We start from the raw sequence: 20,262 nt of genomic DNA on the forward strand, positions 1-20,262 counted from the left end.
TTAATAGACGGCATGTGGATAATGCGACTATACTTATACACGGTAAATTTTCTTAACATTGGAATGTAACACCATAAAAATCATCTTTTTTGTTGTTTTTATCCAAATTACCAAAATGTGAAACGAAAATTGTTTCCGTGTTTGTTCTATAAATAAGGCTACAACTAGATTAAATGCTGCCCAGGTAATTCCGGGTAGTTGTTTGTAAATATAAACATAGAAAGCAAAGATGTCTCTCTCTCTCTCTCTCTCTCTCTCTCTCTCTCTCTCTCTGTTTATACACAAATCAGTTGTCAATAACTGATCTCTGAACAAAGCTCATGACGTGCTTGGAATCATCAGGCAGATGTTATGATCTAGTTTTAAATGATTAAAAGTTTACCTATTATAGTATAATGAATGGTTGGATTACTTTGCCTGATAATATATAAAAACCTTTATGATCATTTAATGCAAAAGAACAATTTTGTATATTATATACTATTTTACCCATTTAAAGCATTCATAAATCATTACTCTAGTTTTATTTGTTATACTAGCACCACTCGGCATTGCTCAGTCATAAAATATGCTTAAATATGATATTCAATTTATGCAAATTTCATATTTATTATTACAGAGCCAATACTTTATTGATTATTATATTGTACCCAATATATAGTAGTGATTTCAAAAGTTAAAAGAAAATATATGACTTCAGCTAGAATCGAAACCAAATTATTTAGCTATCAAATAAGTACTGTATTTAAACACTTATGTATTAGTTACGGCATTGAATCCAACAATTCGTTATGGTAAAATTATGCAGGCATCTTATCTAGATTTAAATATGATTATATATATATATATATATATACATATATATATAAAAATGTTAAGATAGCCATGCATGCTTGTAGAATAGTAATTTCATGGTTATGAAGGGTTTATGAAGCATAGAAACACTGTTTTTTTTACATTTAATATTGTATTTTTATATCAGGTTGACCAGAAAGTTCTTGCAGTTTTTAAGTTTTAAATTCAGATGAACATATCTCGGCTCAAACAAACATTTGTTGATCAAAAAAAAGCACCATCAGAATCAACACATTTCTGCCAATGCAATACAAGTGTATTTATGCCAGTAACATAAAAATCTTGCGTTCTAGTGACTATGAAATCGCTGAAGGCATTTTTGATTTCTCTTAGGTTTTTTTCTCATGCAGAAAGTTGTTGAAAAGCTTGAAAAAAATGTAGTTAGCTGGAAAAAGGTAGTCAGTAAGTGAGAGGTCTGAGAGTATGCAACTCCTTCAACTACTGCAAGGTCAGTATAGCAACGTATGGTCGGGCATTGTTGTAGAGGAGAATTGGGCCTTTTCTGTTGTCCAGTGCTAGGTGTTGTTGTCAAAATTTCTGATGCATTTTATCCATTTGTTGACATTACTTCTCTGCCATAATGGTTTCACCTGCAATCAAAAAACTAATGGATTAGACCGGTCGCAGACTACCAAACAGTCAGCATGACTTTCTTTTGATGCAACTCTGGCTTTGGGAAGTGCCATAGAACTTTGTTGGCATCTAACCATTGAGCTGAGCATCGCTGTTTTTCGTAAAGAACCTACTTTTCATTGCGAGTCACAACCCGGTCAAAAAAATGGGTCGTTCTTGTTGCGTAGAAGAAGGAAAGATGACACTTCATAACAGCGTTTCTTTTGGTTGTCATTCAATTCATGAGGCACCCATTTATCAAGTTTTTGTCTTTCTAATCTCTCTCAAGTGGTTGGAAATCATCGTGTACGCAACATCTAATTCAAAAGCAGGTTCTTGAATAGTTGTGCATGGATTGGCTTCAACTAAGGCTCTTAATTGATCATTGTCAACATCCGATGGCCGACCACTACGCTCATCACCTTCAAGATTCTTGTCGCTACCATGAAATTTCTTAAACCACCATTGTAGGAATATTAAATGAGATTATTCACTCAAATAAGAAATGCTGAAAATAATAATAATAATAATACATAAAAATAAAGGGGGAAAAAAAAGAATCTGTAGTCTACCTTTGACCCCCAGGTTTTAGTCGTTTTATTCGTTCATGCACAACACGTTTCGGATGGGAGTGCCACGCAGCATCACATTTTTCACATAGGTTTTTTGATGAACATAATTCGCAAACCACAATCAACTGTTGTACGCCACAAATGCTGCAAGCTAAAAGTCAAACATAGAAATAAGCAAGTTATATATTATCTCGACAAGTACAAATATTTGTGAAATGCTTACATTTTTTTTTTACTTATTGTTAAGTGGATCTATGAGTGATAAGAGATACATATGAAGAAATAATTGGATGAAAACGATTATGTGAACATTAACAATAATGATTTATTTAAATATATTAGTAAAAAGAATCACTTTGAAATGAGGAAGTATTTAATCTATCACATCGTACCCTGCGTCCTTTAACTCTCGTTGTCTTCCTCTCAGGTCGAGGTGCTTACTAAAGTTAAACTGAACTCAGGGTAGCTGGCCGTATGGTCCATGGATATCCGCAGTATGTTCAACCGGTCAGAAAATGACAATAACAAGAAACAGCACTTATCAAAAGCTGGACGACAATGAGTGAATCTTAATATGTTTATGTACAAATCTCGGCATGAAACAGGTTATATGAGAATGGGATTATTTAACATATCAAAAAAAAGAAACAAAACAAGGAGTTCATCAAAACTCGAAAGGCAAGTTTTCTTGTGTGTGTGTGTGTGTGTGCGATAAAACGTATAACACTTGGGGAATGTTTAAGGCTGATAACCTCGATGTGTAACTCTCAACTTCTCTCTCTCCTAATGTCAGTCACCTCTCGCCACCACAGCTCACCACTCCGCTCACTGTCTGACTCCTTTCACAGCTCACCATAAATAAAGACTCTCTATTGGCAAAGACTTCTGTGTTTATATATGAATCAGTCGCCCGATGATAGTTCGATTCTTGAGACTACAAACAGCTACCATGTGTTGCCTTATTAATGAGATCCGTCAACTGCCAAAACTCATGACAATTCATAGATATCATATGTTGCGTATACTGACATTGATTCTATTGTTCTGCTTATGTTATTTTTAGGTCTATACGAGGTGCTCTCAATAAGTTTTCAGACTATTTTTGTACAAGCATTTAAAATTGTTTTAGACTTGAAAATTCAGTATGTTATTGGTATACATCTTATGAGATGACTAACCAATTTTTATGATTTCAGGTCTAAATGAACAGCTACAGCAGGAATTGGAATACACCCTACTAAAGTCTGATTGTCACAGCTGGTGAACTTCAAAAATGCAATCAGGACCTAAGGACACAGTAGGAGAACGACATTCAATAAAATTCTGTTTTAAACTTTGAAAAAGGCCACAGAAATGTATGGAATGCTTCAGACTGCTTTGGGACTATCTACTATGAATCGAGCATCAGTTTTTGAGTGGTATAAGAGATTCAAGGAAGGCAGGGAATCTGTGGAGGATGATAAGTGTTGGAGGAGTAAATAAGTCAGAACATCAGAGTTGATACTTTCACAAGATAATCACAAATTTTTTTTCAACAATATTTTCAGTTTCCTCCAGTCTTAATCTTTTGCTTGATAAAATGATAAGCAGAAAAAAAAAAAAAAATGTTAGCTCGCATATCAGTCCTTCCAATCCCATCTTGCCTTTACCATAAGTTTTACTAGAGCTCTTGACAGTTCAGGTTCCTCCGCAACAATCATGGATTCTTCTTCAACATGTGTTGGGGGTCCCAAGGCACTCTGATCGGACCCATCTTGGTGAAGAGCACTAACTGAATCCTCTCCTCATCTCTGCACTCTTCTACTAGTTAACAATATCCCATGTCTTTTCATCCATCCCCAAACTAGCAAGGCCACAATCACTATTAGTGCAATTTCTACAACAGTCAGTCAGATTATTATATCAGCATATTTATCTTATCTAACTGCGATTTCAATCGCCCAAAATCTATCTCATTGATTGTTTTTAATAGCATGGGTATCTTTTCTACGAACATTTAAGGAATCTCATAATGGGTTCTCATAATTCTGTCTATCCACTGGCATTTGTGTTTTTTTAGTCCTAATAAAGCCTCATTCTCTTCAAATATCTCTTCCTCCCGGTAGTAGGGGAGTAAGAAAATAGATAGACTATGCGCTCCACAACTGATGGATAATTCTACGAAAAACAAAGGTGGTGTAATTCTTATGGTAGTTGTGGGCTTCCCCTCACACACTTTGAATAATTCAATCTCTTCTTGCCTGAATTTTCCAGAGACACTTTAGGTAGCATCGCTCTGGCCAATATTTCTACTTCTTCTCTACCCTTGTTTATCCTATCAGTTTGTCTCTATTGGGCTCTTCAAATCCTTCTTACTTGTATAAACACTTTGTTCTGTTGATCCATTCGGTGATGATCCTCTCCTAAATACTTCCTTCTAGGTTGCAACAAATTGTCTATAGGTGAGACCACTCTGCCATATACTAAGTAATAAGGAGAGAATTTTGTCATCTCGTTTATGGAAAATCTCAGGGCCGCCAACATTTGGACTACATACAAATCCCAATTCTTTCTATTGTCCTTAGTTAATTTAACTAATATATGAAATCTTTCTGCCTTTGCATTACTTTGGGGATGATATGGGAAGGTGGTTATGCGCTGTATATTCACTTCCCTCCAAGTCTCCCTCATAAACCAGTTCATGTTCTCCGAATCGATAGGCCAATGACAGTTCAATCCTTGCTACCTACTCAGCTACCACGTGTTGCCTAATTATTGATATCCTTCAACCACCATAACTTGCGCATGTCACCTACATTGACATTGATACTATTGTTCTGCTTATACTATTTTTAAGTCCATATCATCCGTGTTTATTTTTACTTACCAAATTCCTAACTTGTTTACCATTGCATTCTCAAGTTAAAATTCCTTTTTGTTGATCTCTCAAAAACGTCTCCACAACTCTAATAAACCTTCACAGCTTATGAACCTTCTAATTCTTTAGTCTATCACTCCACACTGCTCCTACTACTGCATCTCTTACTTTCCCTCTCTGTCCTACTTTAACAAAGTCTGTCGACCTGTTCCACAAATCCCAATCCTCAACATGAAATACCTCCAGAAAAAAAACGTGTAAACCTAGAACCACATCTTCCAATGTAAACCTCTACTACCATGTCTCCTTCTCCAACATCAGGGGGTCTACGTTCCAACCTTGTAGAGGTTGAAACCCAATTACAGGAGACAAAACCAAACATATTCTTCCTAAGCTAAAATGGCATTAGGCCGACCACTTCCCTTGACGAATTCATAATTAAAGGATACTTAAACTTAACATCTAAATCTGACCCCCAAGATTGTCATGGACATGGAATATGTGCTTACATTAAAGATGGCTTTCCGTGTGGTAGGGATATCTCCAGAGAAGACCCTAATTTACCTTATATATGCTTCCGGGTTGCACTTGCTTACTCCACTGCATTTATATTTGCTGTCTATCGCCCCCACAATAATGGAGTTACTATCCTTAAGAGCATATCTTAAAAAATTGACCACATCCTGTCTGCTCACCCTTCAGCTAACATCCACATTTGTGGTGACTTCAATGTCCACAATGCGGAATGGCTGACCCACTCTAACAAGACAGATGATGAGGGGAGGTTCTGTCATGATTTTTGCCATTGCATATGACCTCACACAGATTATCCACAAACCTACCCGAGTACCCGATACTTCTGGTCAGTATGCTAGCCTTCTACACCTTTTTCTCACAACTTCCCCTGAGCTATGTTCAAGTTCCGTTCTGTCTCCTCTGGAATCTTCCGTCCACTCGGTTGTATCAGTTAAGATAAAAACGAAATGCAATAGGTCTTCAGATGTACCTCTCCACCGTACTGTATATCGATACTCAACCGCTGACTGGGATAGTTTCCGTACACTTATATTCGATCTACCCGTGCATTCCATATTTAAAAAGGATGCACCTTCCATAGTATCAGACCTGACCGAATGGCTAATTGTAGGAATAGACAGATTCATACCATCAAAAAAATTCCAACAAAAACCTAACAGCCAGCCATGGTTCTCCCCAGAATATGCTGCTACCATTGCGCACAGAAATCACTTTTTCCATTGCTACCAACGTAATAGATGCACTGAGACTAAAGCTGCCTTCAGGACTGCCAGCAACCATTGCAAAAGAGTAATAAAAAATGCAAGAGAGCTATGTGCTCAGTCCATTAAATCCAAAGTAGCTGAGCAGCGGCTTGGTTCCCACCAGTTTTGGCAAATAGCAAACAGGATCCTGAACAGAAGCGTGCGTTCTATCCCAACCATCATCAATGGGCCTGAGGTCATCTCATCAGCATCAGACAAGGCTAAACTATTTGCCAAGAACTTTGCAGCTAATTCTACTCTATGTGATCAAACTAGAACTTGCCCCCATACTTACAAAACTCTTTAAGCATTGCCTTAAAGAGAAGTGCTTTCCAACACCCTAGAAAACCTCATCAGTATGTCCTGTATTTAAAAATTCAGGTGATAAGTCATCTCCCTCTCAGTACAGACTAATAAGTCTCCTGTGTGTCATGAGTAAGCTGCTGGAATCCATATTAAATAGAGAAGTAGTCAACCACCTCAGCAGAAATAACCTTCTTACTGACATGCAATATGGTTTCCGTTCTGCCAAATCTCCAGCAGATGTGCTGTTATATCTCACAGGATTAGCAAATCTCTTGACAAAGGCTTCCTTTCTAATTGCAATTCCAAAAGGACAATTGCTCTTGACATATCAAAGGCCTTCGATAAGTATTGCATAAGGGCCTACTTCACAAGATTTCCAGCTACGATATAACTGGAAATGTTTTCTCGATCATTAAATCATTTCTCTCTGATAGGCTCATAAGAGTAGTGGTTGATGGGCAGAAATCAGAGGCCCTCAATATTAATGCTGGAGTCCCTCAGGGGTCCATCCTAGGCCCAACTCTCTTCCTGATATATATCAATGACCTCCCAAAACCCATACTTAAATCATTCATTGACATCTATGCTGATGACACGATCATCTATGGCAACACATCAAAGGCCGTAAATGACAAAGTTCTCTCAGATTCTCTCTCCTCTGATCTTGAGCGCGTGGTACAGTGGGGGAGGAGGTGACTGGTTACTTTTAATGCATCTAAAACCAAGCTCCTATCTTTACATCATCAACGTTCTGATCCCCATCTGGCATCAATTGAAATGGGTGGCTCTCGTCTTGGGGAGGCTCCATGTTTTGATAAACTTCTGGGCTTGATCTTTACTACTGACCTGGAATGGAACACGTACATCAAGTCAGTTGCTAAGGTCGCTGGAAAAATGGTACGATTTTTCTACCGCTCCAGAAGATATCTCACCCCTGATGCAATTCTCTATCTGTATAAAAGCCAAGTACGTCCAAAAAAGGAGTACTGCTGCCACATCTGGGCAGGAGCTACAGCCTATCCTGCCTTGACAGAGTACAAAATAGGCTTTGTGGCCTAGTGGATGATGCCCTTTTCTCTTCCCTACAACTTCTCTCCCACAGGAGAGAAGTTGCAAGCCTGTCTGTTTTATCGTTACTACCATGGCAGGTGCTCGTTTGAACTCCAATCTCTGGTCCCCCCTCGACAATCTTTCATGATAAACACCCGCCTAGCTGAAACCACTGTCAAAAATTTTCCTCACTCCTTATCTGTGCCAAAATCAAAACGTAGATTCCATGAACAAAACTTCTTTCTTAGAAGTGCACGCCTGTGGAACTTTGTTCCGGTTGCCTGTTTCCCACCTGACTTCAACCTGGATGTCTTCAAGTCCAATGTAAATATGTTCCTGATGAACCGCCTCCTTAAGTAAGGCACTTTATCAAATCTCCAACACTAACGTACTGTACACACAATAACCCTTATCCCCGAGTGGCTTCCGGGCCATGATAAGTGTTGACTACCTTGTAAAAAAAAAAAAAAGTCAAAACGGCATTTAGTTCAAGCCTTTTCCCTTGGGTGTTTCCAGGGGGTACACCAAACTGCCTGTCACAGGTACTTAATTGTCTGTCACTTAGCTAACCATCATTGTAGGTTTCTTGTTCTGTTATCTGATTGAGGATAACTGGTGGCTACAAAGTTATTTCCCTTGAAAAATATTAAATTTCTCTTTTAAATATAAAATATTTTCTAGAAGGAATTTGTTATTCATCTAACAGTTACGGGAGACTAATCTATTATTATACTAAGGCCGAGTTAACTAATGTTTGTTTCTCACCAAACATTTTCCTATATACACGCCTGATCAAAAATTTAAGACCACTTGTAAATCTTTACAAAAGAAATCATTTTTAAGAATAGATTTTAAACTCCTCCAACTTAAGGTTACCAATACTACAACCTAAAAGGTTATCGGGAAAAGAAAGCTACATTTCAAACATTTAATTCAGAAATTTAGATTAGGCTGTAGTATTCGTAACGTTAAGTGGAAGGAGTTTAAAATCTATCCTTAAAAAAAAGGGGGGGGGGGGTCTTTTTAAAGATTTTCAAATGGTCTTAAATTTTTCATCACATGCTAAAATATTTCTGTTTGGGGATCGAGTTCTGGTTTAAAAAAACAAAAAACAAAATAAACACTTTCATTTTAATTATTCTAATTAACTGACCAATTGATCCATCTCTTATTAAATTTCTATCACTTTCAACATGTTTCTCTATATTTTGTTTGATCTCTTATTTTATCACTCTTGTTGGCATCACTTTCATTTCACTATTAACAAAAGTATTTTTTTATGGAAATCACCCCCAAACAAGGCATGAAGCCACGTGATGTAAAAAAACTAAAAAAAATATACCACTTCAAGATCAAAAACTAGTCAACAATAAATGTTATATGGATAAATTCCAACCCAGAAAACAGCAATTCTTCTCCCTTTGTCAGAAACATAGTTCATAGAATGTGAGGACTCAAGAACAAAATAAGGATAGCGAGATTCACAAGGCTGCCAAAAGTAAACCAAAGATCCACTTTTTAATCTCGACAAATTAAGGGAAAAACTAAAATGATTGAAATAGTTCATTATAAGTAAAAGGGAATATCAGTGCAAGTAGTAATCTATATATCTATAAAAGTGAACGTGTCTGTCTGTCTGTCTGTGTACATTTCCCTACGCAATAACTCTATCAATTTTTAGTCTATAGACTCGAAATTTGAAATACCGGGTACTGAGATTTGGGAAAATCGATGTGACGGGTGTCAGCCAGAAATTTGGCTGTTAAGGGGTCAAATTTCAACGATTTGACCTTTAAGAACTCTACCAAACTCCTCCGACAATTTTGGGTCTAGACACTTGAAATTTTAGATATAGGTTCCTTGAACCTGGATCTAATTTAATAAAGTGATTTGAGCCCGAAACTATAAATTTTAAGGGGTCATAATAGGGGTCAAATTAAAAAAAAATTTACTCTTTTTTTTTTTTTTGCTCAGCATACACCTCCAAACACCCGGGCAACGCCGGGCTGAAATGCTAGTACTATATAAACTGTAGCTAAAGAGGAGATATAGTGAGCAGGAAAAGACTAATTTTTTATTCTTTTTTTTTTTTTTTTCATATTTAATTAAAGATAGCTTTCCATGTGGGAGGGACATCTCCAGGGAAGATCCTAACTTACCCTATATGTGCTTCCGGGTTGCTTTAGCTCACACTACTGCATTTATATTTACTCTCTATCGCCCCCACAACAGCGGAGTTACTATCTTTCAAAGCATATCTGAGAAAATTGACCAAGTCCTTTCTACTTATCCTTCAGCTAACATCCACGTATGTGGAGACTTCAATGTTCACAACGTCGAATGGTTGACCCACTCAAACAAGACCGATGATGAGGGGAGGTTCTGTCATGATTTCTCCATTGCCTATGACCTCACTCAGATTGTTCAGGAACCTACCCGTGTGCCAGATAATGACGGCCAGTATGCGAGCCTACTAGACCTTTTTCTCACAACTTGCCCTGAACTATGTTCAGTTTCTGTTCTGTCGCCTCTTGGATCTTCCGACCACTCTGTTGTATCAATTAAGATAAAAATGAAATGTAATAAGTCCCCAGACGTACCACTTCATCGTACAGTATATCGATACACTAAGGCTGACTGGGATAGCTTCCGTACATTTATATCTGATCTACCTCTGCATTCCATGTTTAAAAAGGATGTGTCCTCTATAGTATTAGACCTAACTGAATGGTTAATTGTAGGTATTGACCATTTCATACCCTCTAAAAAGTTTCAGCAAAAACCTAACAGCCAGCCATGGTTCTCTCCAGAATGTGCTGCTGCCATTGCGCACAGAAATCACTTTTTCCACTGCTTCAAACGTAATAGATGTATGGAAACTAAAGCCGTTTTCAGGACTGCCAGCAACCATTGTAAGAAAGTAATAAGGAACGCAAGAGAGTTGTATGCTCAATCTGTTAAGTCCAAAGTAGCTGAGCAGCGGCTTGGTTCCCACCAGTTTTGGCAAATAGCAAACAGAATCCTGAACAGAAGCGTGTGCTCCATCCCAACTATTATCAATGGACCTGAGGTAATCTCGTCAGCATCAGACAAAGCCAAACTCTTTGTCAAGAACTTTGCAGCTAATTCTACCCTTTGCGACCAAGACCGCCAACCCCCAATATTTCCTCCTGTATCAGAAAACACGCTATGTGATATACGTATATCTGTACGTGATGTTGCCAAGCTAATCAAAAACCTTGATTCCAGTAAAGCAACTGGCCCTGATGGTATTCCAATTATAGTACTCAAAAAACTTCAACCTGAACTAGCGCCCATACTTACAAAACTGTTTAAACGTTGTCTTAAGGAGAATAGTTTCCCATCTCCCTGGAAAATCTCATCAGTATGCCCTGTATTTAAGAATTCAGGTGATCGCTCATCCCCCTCTCAGTACAGGCCAATAAGTCTCCTGTGCGTCATGAGTAAGTTGCTAGAATCTGTGTTAAATACAGAAGTAATCAAACATCTCAACAAAAATAACCTTCTTAGTGACACTCGATATGGTTTCCGTTCTGCTAGATCTACAGCAGATGTCCTTACAGTTATATCGCATAGGATTAGCAAATCTCTCGACGGTGGCAATCTTTCTAGGGCAATTGCTCTTGACATATCTAAAGCCTTTGATAGGGTATGGCATAAAGGTTTACTTCATAAGATCGCTAGCTATGGTATAGCTGGAAAAGTCTTCTCAATTATTAAATCATTTCTTTCTGATAGGTTCATAAGAGTAGTAGTTGAGGGGCAAAAATCAGAAGCTCACAGTATTAATGCCGGTGTCCCTCAGGGATCCATCCTGGGCCCAACTCTTTTCCTGATCTACATTAATGATCTTCCAAATCATATCCTTACATCATTTGTAGACATTTATGCTGACGACACTACCATTTATGGTACCACATCTAAGACAGTAAACGAGCAAGTACTCTCCAATTCTCTCTCCTCTGATCTTGAGCATGTAGTACAATGGGGAAAGGAGTGGCTGGTTACTTTTAATGCATCTAAAACCAAGCTTCTCTCTTTACATCATCAACATTTTAATCCACATTTGTCATCAATTGAAATGAATGGCTCTCGTCTTCAGGAGGCCTCAAGTTTTGACAAGCTTCTGGGCTTGACCATTACTCCTGATCTTAAATGGAACACGTATATCAAATCTGTTGCCAAGGCCGCTGGAAAAATGGTGGGATCTTTCTATCGATCCAGTAGATATCTCACTGCTGATGCTATTCTCTATCTATATAAGAGCCAGGTACGTCCAAGGATGGAATACTGTTGCCACATCTGGGCAGGAGCTGCTAGAAAGGACTTGTCCTGCCTTGATAGAGTTCAAAATAGACTTCGTAGCCTCGTAGGAGATGTCCTTTTCTCCTCCTTACAACCTCTATCTCACAGAAGAGATGTTGCGAGTTTGTCTCTGATGTATCGTTATTTTCATGGAAAGTGTTCAACTGAGCTTCAATCTATGGTCCCCCCTCGCCAAACTTTCACAAGAAACACTCGTCTAGCTGTAAACACTATCAATAATTTCCCCCACTCTTTATCTGTGCCTAAACCTAAACATAGATTCCATGAACAAAGCTTCTTTCTTAGAACTGCACGCCTGTGGAATTGTCTTCCGTTTTCCTGCTTTCCGGCTGACTACAATATGGTTGTGTTCAAGTCTAAGGTAAATAAGTTCTTGATGAGCCGTTCCATATAAGTTATTAAATTTACCAAATTTTCATTACTAATGATTACTATATTGACCAACTTCTACTGTACACTCTTTAACCCTTATCCTTGAGTGGCCTCTGGGCCTTGATAACGTGGTGATGCCTTTGTAAAAAAAAAAAAAAAAAAAAAAAAAAAAAAAAAAAGCTCTCCTCCTGAATACTAGCCCAATCTAATAATAATATTAAACTAGCAGTCAAGATAGCATATACTTTGATCCCCAGAAACCTATCAGTCTGCATCAACATCACTTATTCAAATCTATATCTTACATCTTTATCATTACTGTCATTGCTGCTTTAGTATTATTACACTAGGTTAGCGTTCAGGAGAGACAGAGAAAAATTATGTTTTTGGTCTGTCTGATCTTCATAAATAAACACCTGTATTTGAACCAGCAATATGAAATTTGAAGCTAGTTATTTTGAACATTTTTAGATCTTTACTTTCTCATATTTCTTAAATATACCATTTAAAAAATATTTTTTTTTATCATTCTGAATAGAAAAAAAAAAATCAATATAAATAAAACAAATGATTCTATTATATTTACCGTACTCAAAACGAGTAGACATTTTAGTGAAATAACAGGTGCTTCTACACTATCTGAAAGAAATTTTGGAAATCGTAATACTGAATTTCACATGAGAACAATGGTATCTACGTATTCCTCGTATTTTTAAGATGATTTTATCCAAAAATTACGAAAACCGATAAGGTAGAAAATTATTTATTAAAGAAAATAGAATTTGAAGAAAACCATTGTATTTTTCTTATGTAAGACGCAGAAGAGTTCAAAGGGGAGGTAATTTTCCGCTTCGATTTATTTTATAAAAACAAGATGGACGCAGTTTTTCAATTGCTGACATGATTAAAGTTGTTTTTTTTTTTTTAATAATTTAGTAATATTCAGGTAATTTTGACTGCATAATTTGGAAGTTAACATTGTGATTTATTAGAATTACCAAAACAAAAAAAACAAAAAAAAAATCACTAGAAACTGTTGTTTTTTATCTGAAAACTCCATTTATCGACTAAAAATTTTCGTTCTGATAGTGTAGAAGCACCAGATAAAAAAAATAAACTAACAAATAATAAAATACATTACTTACAGAGATCAGAATCAGCAGACTGAAAAATAAAAATTGGTTATATTTTATTCAAAATTTTAATAGGGATTGGACAGGTTATTATTACTACTGCTACCAGAATAATAATAATCCCTTTCCCATAAAGTATAAATACTTAAAAAAAAAAAAAAAAAAAAAAAAATTTTTAATTTAATCATTTCTATATAAAGTTAGGTATATGTTTATATATTCATAGGTACATAATTCACTCCTAAAATAATCAAGCGATCAATATGAATTTTGGAACACAATTTGTAGATATAAGGGCTTATAATGCAAGTTATATTTAGTTCAATTTAGTTTTGTGCAAAGGGAGTAAAAAGAGATTGGAAAGCCTTTTGGGAAAAATCAGATATTTTTCTTTTCTTTTTTTTTTTTTTTACTCATGTTCACCCCTTACAAAGCATATCATCACTTGGACGTAAGGGACTACTATTTGGGACCATGTCTAGGAAAGATTAACAAGATATTTGTTTATGTTACATTTAAACTTTTGCATATCAGTACAGGTAGGGAAGCAGGCAGCAGAAAGGGAATTCCAAAGTCTAGCTGTTCGAGGGAAGAAACTATTAGAATAGAAAGCTTTCTGGCATTTAGAGACATCAACAGTGAAGCGGTGAGATCTTATTGCTAAGCGGGTTTGTCAGGGATATGTACGCAGTGAAACGAGTTCATCAGAACACATTCCATTAAAATATTTATAAAATAGGCACAGTGATGCAACATTGCAGTGATGGGACAGGGGCTGGAGCTTAGTTGATAAAGTGGGACCGATTATATTGACAACTCTTTTTTTGGAGAGACTAGTGGTAGATGCACCAGACCAGATGTGGCAACAATACTCCATGCATGGGCGAATGGTGGCCTTGTAGAGGTATAGGATACTCTCAGGTGTGAGTAGTCTTCTAGCTCGATAGAGGGAACCCACGTTCTTTACAGTAGCCTTTACAGTGTCCTCAATGTGTTTCAGTTCATATTGCCCACAAATGTTAGGCCAAGGACTTTGAAGGTAGAATTCTCGGGTAGGGTGCTATTTGTCATGGATATAGGCGGTTGGAGAGGTGTCTTGTAATTGTTAAAGGATAGCAGCTTAGATTTTTTGTGAAATTTTAACAATTAATAAATAGTCCTCAGCTTCTTTGGAGTATTTCAGAGAGTTTTTAAGGAACATAATATGAGCAAAATATACGATTTGAAAATTTAAATATATCAAATTTGCATTGAAATTGATCCATAGACATTCGATACATTAAGCAATGTTCCATGAATTTCAATTTTTTCATCAGATGTCTTAAATTTTAAGATTCAATTTTTCCACATTTTGTAGAATCAAAATCATGTAATGAATTTTGATCAAAATTGGAATACGGATTCTAGAAACAAGATTTCGTATTCTGATTTTAATCTGAGTAAGGAGACATAAAAGAGGTACAAAACTGTTCCGAAACTAACTTTATTTATCCTGGAACAGATATTATTTACATATAAAAACATTTACAAAAGCGATATTGACATGACAATGTTTCAATCAGTCATTAAAAACTGTGATCTCTTCAGGCAAAGAAAGTTAGTCTTTTCTTTAGTTGTTCATATTGAGATATAAGTTTATGGATATTTATTAAGGCTGATAGAAACGCAGAAAACCGGAATAATGAAAAAAGGGTGAACAAAAACAAACAATTGAGTACAATATTTGAGGTATTTCACCATCACAATTATCTATTTTTCAATGAATTTTTTATGTACAATATCAGTGAATATAAGATTATTGTTAATATTGATAAAATCCAGGATAGTGAAAAATCCTTTGATATTTAAGGAAAAAATCTTTCCTCCTCAAAAAAGAAAAACAAGTTCAATGGGCGATGTTGTTTTTATTGTTTCTGTGGGATAGCCTTCCAGGTTTAAATTGTTGTTACATCAAAGGTTTCAATTTGAATAAAATTAAATCAACTAAATTTTAAATAATAATAAAGAAACAGTATACATTAATATATGTAGAAAATAATAATAATAATAGGATTAATAGTAAATATTTAAATTAATACAATACTGTTATTTTCTGCTTAGAATTTCACTTTCCTGTTCTATTTTATGGCATTTTTCTTTCTTTTTTTTATGGCATTCTTTTGATTTGTTTTCTTTTCGAAAAAGAGACATTTATTCTCAAGATTATCGAAGACATATATCATCCCCGTTATAGTAAATAGTAACTCCATATTTAAGGATTTATATAGATTTGCTTAATTTTGAAAAAATAAATAGATGTACAAAGATTTAAAATCTTAAAATCTTTGTTCATACGTCATGTCACTTCAACACCCTTGTTGATCACCAATGCTTCAAGCAAACTACCTTCCTTTATATATATATATATATATATATATATATATATACACACGAGGAGTGTTCCATAAGTAATGCCACATTTTTGTTTTATTCTGTCTGAATGAATCAGAGGGGATCGCAGATTGCATTGTTATGATGACTGAACTTATGCATTTATTTGCAGATATTGACAGTGTGAGATTCTAAGAAAACAACCCCTGCTATGGTCGCATGTCAAAAGCAAAGATGCATCACTGAATTCCTGGCAAAAGTGTATTAAGAATGGTGGTGACTATGTAGAAAAATAAATTTTGGAGCATAAAAGGTCACTCGTTTTAATGGTACCACTCCCCTATTCCTAGCTCTTCAACTTCTTAAATAAAAAAAAAAGGGGTGAGGGTTTTTACTTTTAAAACGACCCTTGGGTGTGTGTGTGTGTGTGTGTATATATATATATATATATATATATATATATATATAGTTTGAAGTTGCTATTTTTCAAAAGTAGGGTAACCAGTGAAATATAACGAGGTTAATACAAGAGTGCTCAATACAGAAGTAGAACAATTTACATTTTCAATTTGTCTTTACATAAGCAGTAACTTGTTGCTACACAGTCATGAACATGTTTCGGTCTTCTAGTATTTATGACTGTGTAGCAACAAATTACTGCTTATGTAAAGACAAATTGAAAATATATATGGCGTTATTTAGTTAAAAACTGAAGTGAGAGAAATACTTACCTCACTTTTGAAAGCATGAAAAATGTGGAGTGGATTTGGGTGAGAATTCAACAAATATTCTGTAAGTTCACAACGAGCAACAATAATATCTACTAACAAGTCATTTAATTTCTGTGATTCAGGAATGGTGCTCTCAGATATTTGAAGTCCTCCATGATTTGCATCAGTGTAACCAATCAGTTGAAAAAGTTCTTTACCTCCCTACAGAAGGACAAAATAAAAAAATAGTCCATAAGATGTTGTTTCATGTTTTAATACATAGAAAAGCACAAAGCATTCCATTTCACAAAAAAAAAAAAAAAAAAAAAAAAAGAACTTGAAAAAAAGAGGGGGGGGGGGAATTTATATTACTTTCAGTAGACATGCTGCAAGCAAATCATGCCAAATTCTGGTTGACTGATGTTATCTGTCATTAAACAGATGAATTGATTACTTCCTTTATTGTAATTTCCACATTGACATAGATATATGTAATTGCTCTTCTTTAAGTTTTTAGTAGATTTATAGGATTCTTCTTTTCAAAACTTATTTTTTATATTCTGATTTCTACATTAATTGAAGATAAAATCTGCAGATTAAAAAAGAAAAAAAAAAAGAAAAAAAAAAAAAATTGGAAAAGCTTTCTCTTCAAATTTGGTAGGGGGAGAAGGTGCAGTTTGCTAAGTAAATTTACTATCAATTGATTCTTTTTCTTAAAATTCTAAATAAGCAGGATTATCTTGACTAAAAATGAGTTGAAAAATCAAATAAGAGGAACATTTTATTTAAATTTACAGAAAAAAAAAAAAAAAAATTAATGCTCTGCTAAAAACAGAACAAGTAAATTTTTCAAAACGTTTTTGTAATCTAAAACTTTGCTGCCTAACTGATAATCATTAGAATTTTTTTTTTTTTTTTTAAATAGAAAAACACATTTTAGATGGAATCTGTGATGAGTAGAGATGAGCAGTTTTACTCCCCCTCCCCTAAAAAAAAAAAGGGAAAAGAAATAATTAAAATAACAGCAATAAACTAACCCCTTTTCACAAAGAGAATACAAAGCTTAGGAGGGTGAACCTCCTAAAACTGCACAGGACCAACAACAGACTACAGTCTATAGGGAAAAGGCCATTTCAGAAATGGCATAGACTATAATGACTTTGGAGCCGAACCCCTCCTCGGCTATTTGTGCTATTAGTAAGAGGAACAATTTAAAACATTTAAAAGATTATTTTTATCAAAATAAAAAATAATAAATCTTAGAAATGTATTTGTTTACATTTTAGTATAGAATATTTTTTAAATGAACATTAAAAAAACAGAATACATTGTAGTAAATGTATTTGTTTAATTGAATTCCAAATTGTAAAAGAAATTGGTGAAATATTTCAATTTGATCCCAACGTTAATATATTTCCTAAGAAAAATAAATGAAAGGAATTTCGACAAATGTTATTTTCAATCTTTCAAAATTTACATCTACCAGAAATTAAATGAACCTTGTATGTATACAGACATGATACACTTCATTTTAACTCTGAAAAAAAGAGAAAGAAAACCAAGTCGATTAGAAACAGACCCATGTATCAAGTAACAATTTAAAAAATAAACGTCTTTCTGTGAGTTGCACATTAACTAAAATTTTATAGGAGTTTTATTATTTTAAACCTGAAGTGAGATTTCATGTCAGATAATTTCCTACAGGTGTCCATGTTATTGATGATAGGAAAATCATTATTTATGCATTTATATTAAATATGGTTTCTATTTAAAAAATATTAAAACTTTTCTAATTAAAACATGAAAAATGTTTTTAATGTGAGAAGAAAATGGAGGAGTAAATATTGGATGAAACATATATCAGTTTCTTTTTTTTGTGTGCATTTTGTTTTTTAATTAATAATTTTGAAATAAAGAAAATATGCAACATCAAATAAATATATCACGATTTTATTTAAAAAAAAAAAAAAAAAAGTTGTTTGAAATTAATGCCCAACACAACAACATATCTGGACATCTGTAAACTAGGAAATTGTCTATTGTTTTCTCTATCAAATTTTTTAATCCAAAATGACAACTTGACTTTCTGACCTTCATGCTGGGATCAAAGTGCTGTATAACATAACATTTATTCTAAACAATTAAAATATAAATGAATGTCTGCAATTTTCTGTAAAAGAAAACAAGAAATACATTTACTAAGCTAGATTATCAAAATGATGCTTACCTTAACTTCTAACATTTTCTGGTAAATTGGATGTGTAACTGGAATAAATTTCCATTGAAACGTGTGCTTCTTAATATCACCACAAATAATTTCAATTTTTTCTAAGAATTCACAAAGTGAAAAAAGAGTTTGGTTATTCTGTAAAAGAGAAAGAAAAAATAAATGAATTAAAATGAGAAAAAAGAAGTCTGTAAACATATCATTTAAAACTTGCATTAAACAACAGCAATATTTTAGCATTTCTTTCGGAGAATAAAAAATGTATCAGGTTTTACTATTGACAAATTAAGGCATGGCAACACATAACAACTGGCTCCTGCTGATTCTCTCTTTATGTGATATTTAGGCACATCATTGAAGCAACCTAGGATGCCCAACAATGAAATTCGAATATGCTTATTTACCTCCTTTGTAGAAGGACAGACAGGTAGAGTTTTGAAAAGTAAGTGCAGTGCACTCTGGCCTACCAAAAATGACTGGGCAGCTCCATCAACATTAGCTGATAGAGGTACTTCAGGCAACTATCAATAGACTAATCCTTTCTCAGAGAGAAGATAAATCTAGGGAGGGTAAACCTTGTAGAACTGAAAAAAAAAGAAATTCCTTTAGTTTTTCTATTTTATCTTTTACTTTGAAATAATACTGCAAGAAATGTTTCAGATACTGCAAAAAATGTTTCAGGTACTTCAAACTGAGAGGCTCAAAATATAGGGAAATTAAATAATTTGTCGATATAGTTACATTTAATTGTCTTTTGTTTTTTGTTTTTGTTTTTTTTTGGTAAACACATACTATTAAAAAAAAGCAATTTAAAATTTTTTAAATTAAACAAACATTTTTTCTTTTAAATATTTTCCTCTAGGTCTGAAAAATGAGAACTTTTATGAGAACTTTTAGCAATAAAAAACAGTCTAAATTAAAATTAGTTGCTTTTTGTTGTTCTTGACATAAGGATCCCAGAATGCTCGAATGGCATGCCTAAATAAATAGAGAATTAGCAGGAGCCATTTTCAGGCTTTAATTTGTTGTGCATATAATAGTAAAAACCCAAGAATATTTCAGTTAAATTCAAAGAAGAAGTCAAAATCCGGTTTTGGAATTTTTTTTTTTTTTTTTTTTTTTTTTTTTGCCTTTACTTCTTTAATAACATTTTATCAACTGCATCTCTTTGGGTGTTGATGTAAAAGATATTTTTTCTTCATCGAAATTAATACTTATAACAATAAAGAGCATTCTGACATTGTATTATTTGATTATTTTTTTAAACTACTCATCTGATCTTAGTTGTTATTTTCACAACGCTCCAGCTGATGCAGCATTCTCCAAATGCATTTTTTCAGACCTTTGAATTTTTTATGTAGAATTCCACAATGGAATTTCAAAACAGAACCCTTTATTTAATCCATGAGGGTAGATTGTTCTCGTTCTATCAGCTATGACAGAGTGGAAGTGTTAATTATTATGTTAATCTTAGTTATTATCACCGTTATTAGGAATTGCACCTTCAACTTCCAGAAGACGGTCATTTAGATCTGATTGCTGTGGCACAAAGTGCCCATGAGAAAAAAAAA

General features: G+C 34.4%; 1 protein-coding gene across 1 annotated transcript in view; it reads right to left on the reverse strand.

Moving 5' to 3' along the window:
- The window catches only part of LOC145252212 (uncharacterized), a 157,584-nt gene that overhangs the window by 72,808 nt on the left and 64,514 nt on the right, over nucleotides 1-20,262 (reverse strand). The window contains exons 4-7 of the mRNA XM_080111718.1: nucleotides 18,692-18,829; nucleotides 16,486-16,686; nucleotides 13,397-13,415; nucleotides 2,040-2,190 (exon numbers count right to left, since the gene is read on the reverse strand). Of these exons, the coding sequence (XP_079967844.1) occupies nucleotides 2,040-2,190; nucleotides 13,397-13,415; nucleotides 16,486-16,686; nucleotides 18,692-18,829 (509 nt within the window). The remainder of the gene's footprint in view (nucleotides 1-2,039; nucleotides 2,191-13,396; nucleotides 13,416-16,485; nucleotides 16,687-18,691; nucleotides 18,830-20,262) is intronic.

The sequence above is a fragment of the Euprymna scolopes genome, chromosome 1 (assembly GCF_053919585.1).
Source record: "Euprymna scolopes isolate OS-2025 chromosome 1, ASM5391958v1, whole genome shotgun sequence".
Classification (NCBI taxonomy): Eukaryota; Metazoa; Mollusca; class Cephalopoda; order Sepiida; family Sepiolidae; genus Euprymna; species Euprymna scolopes.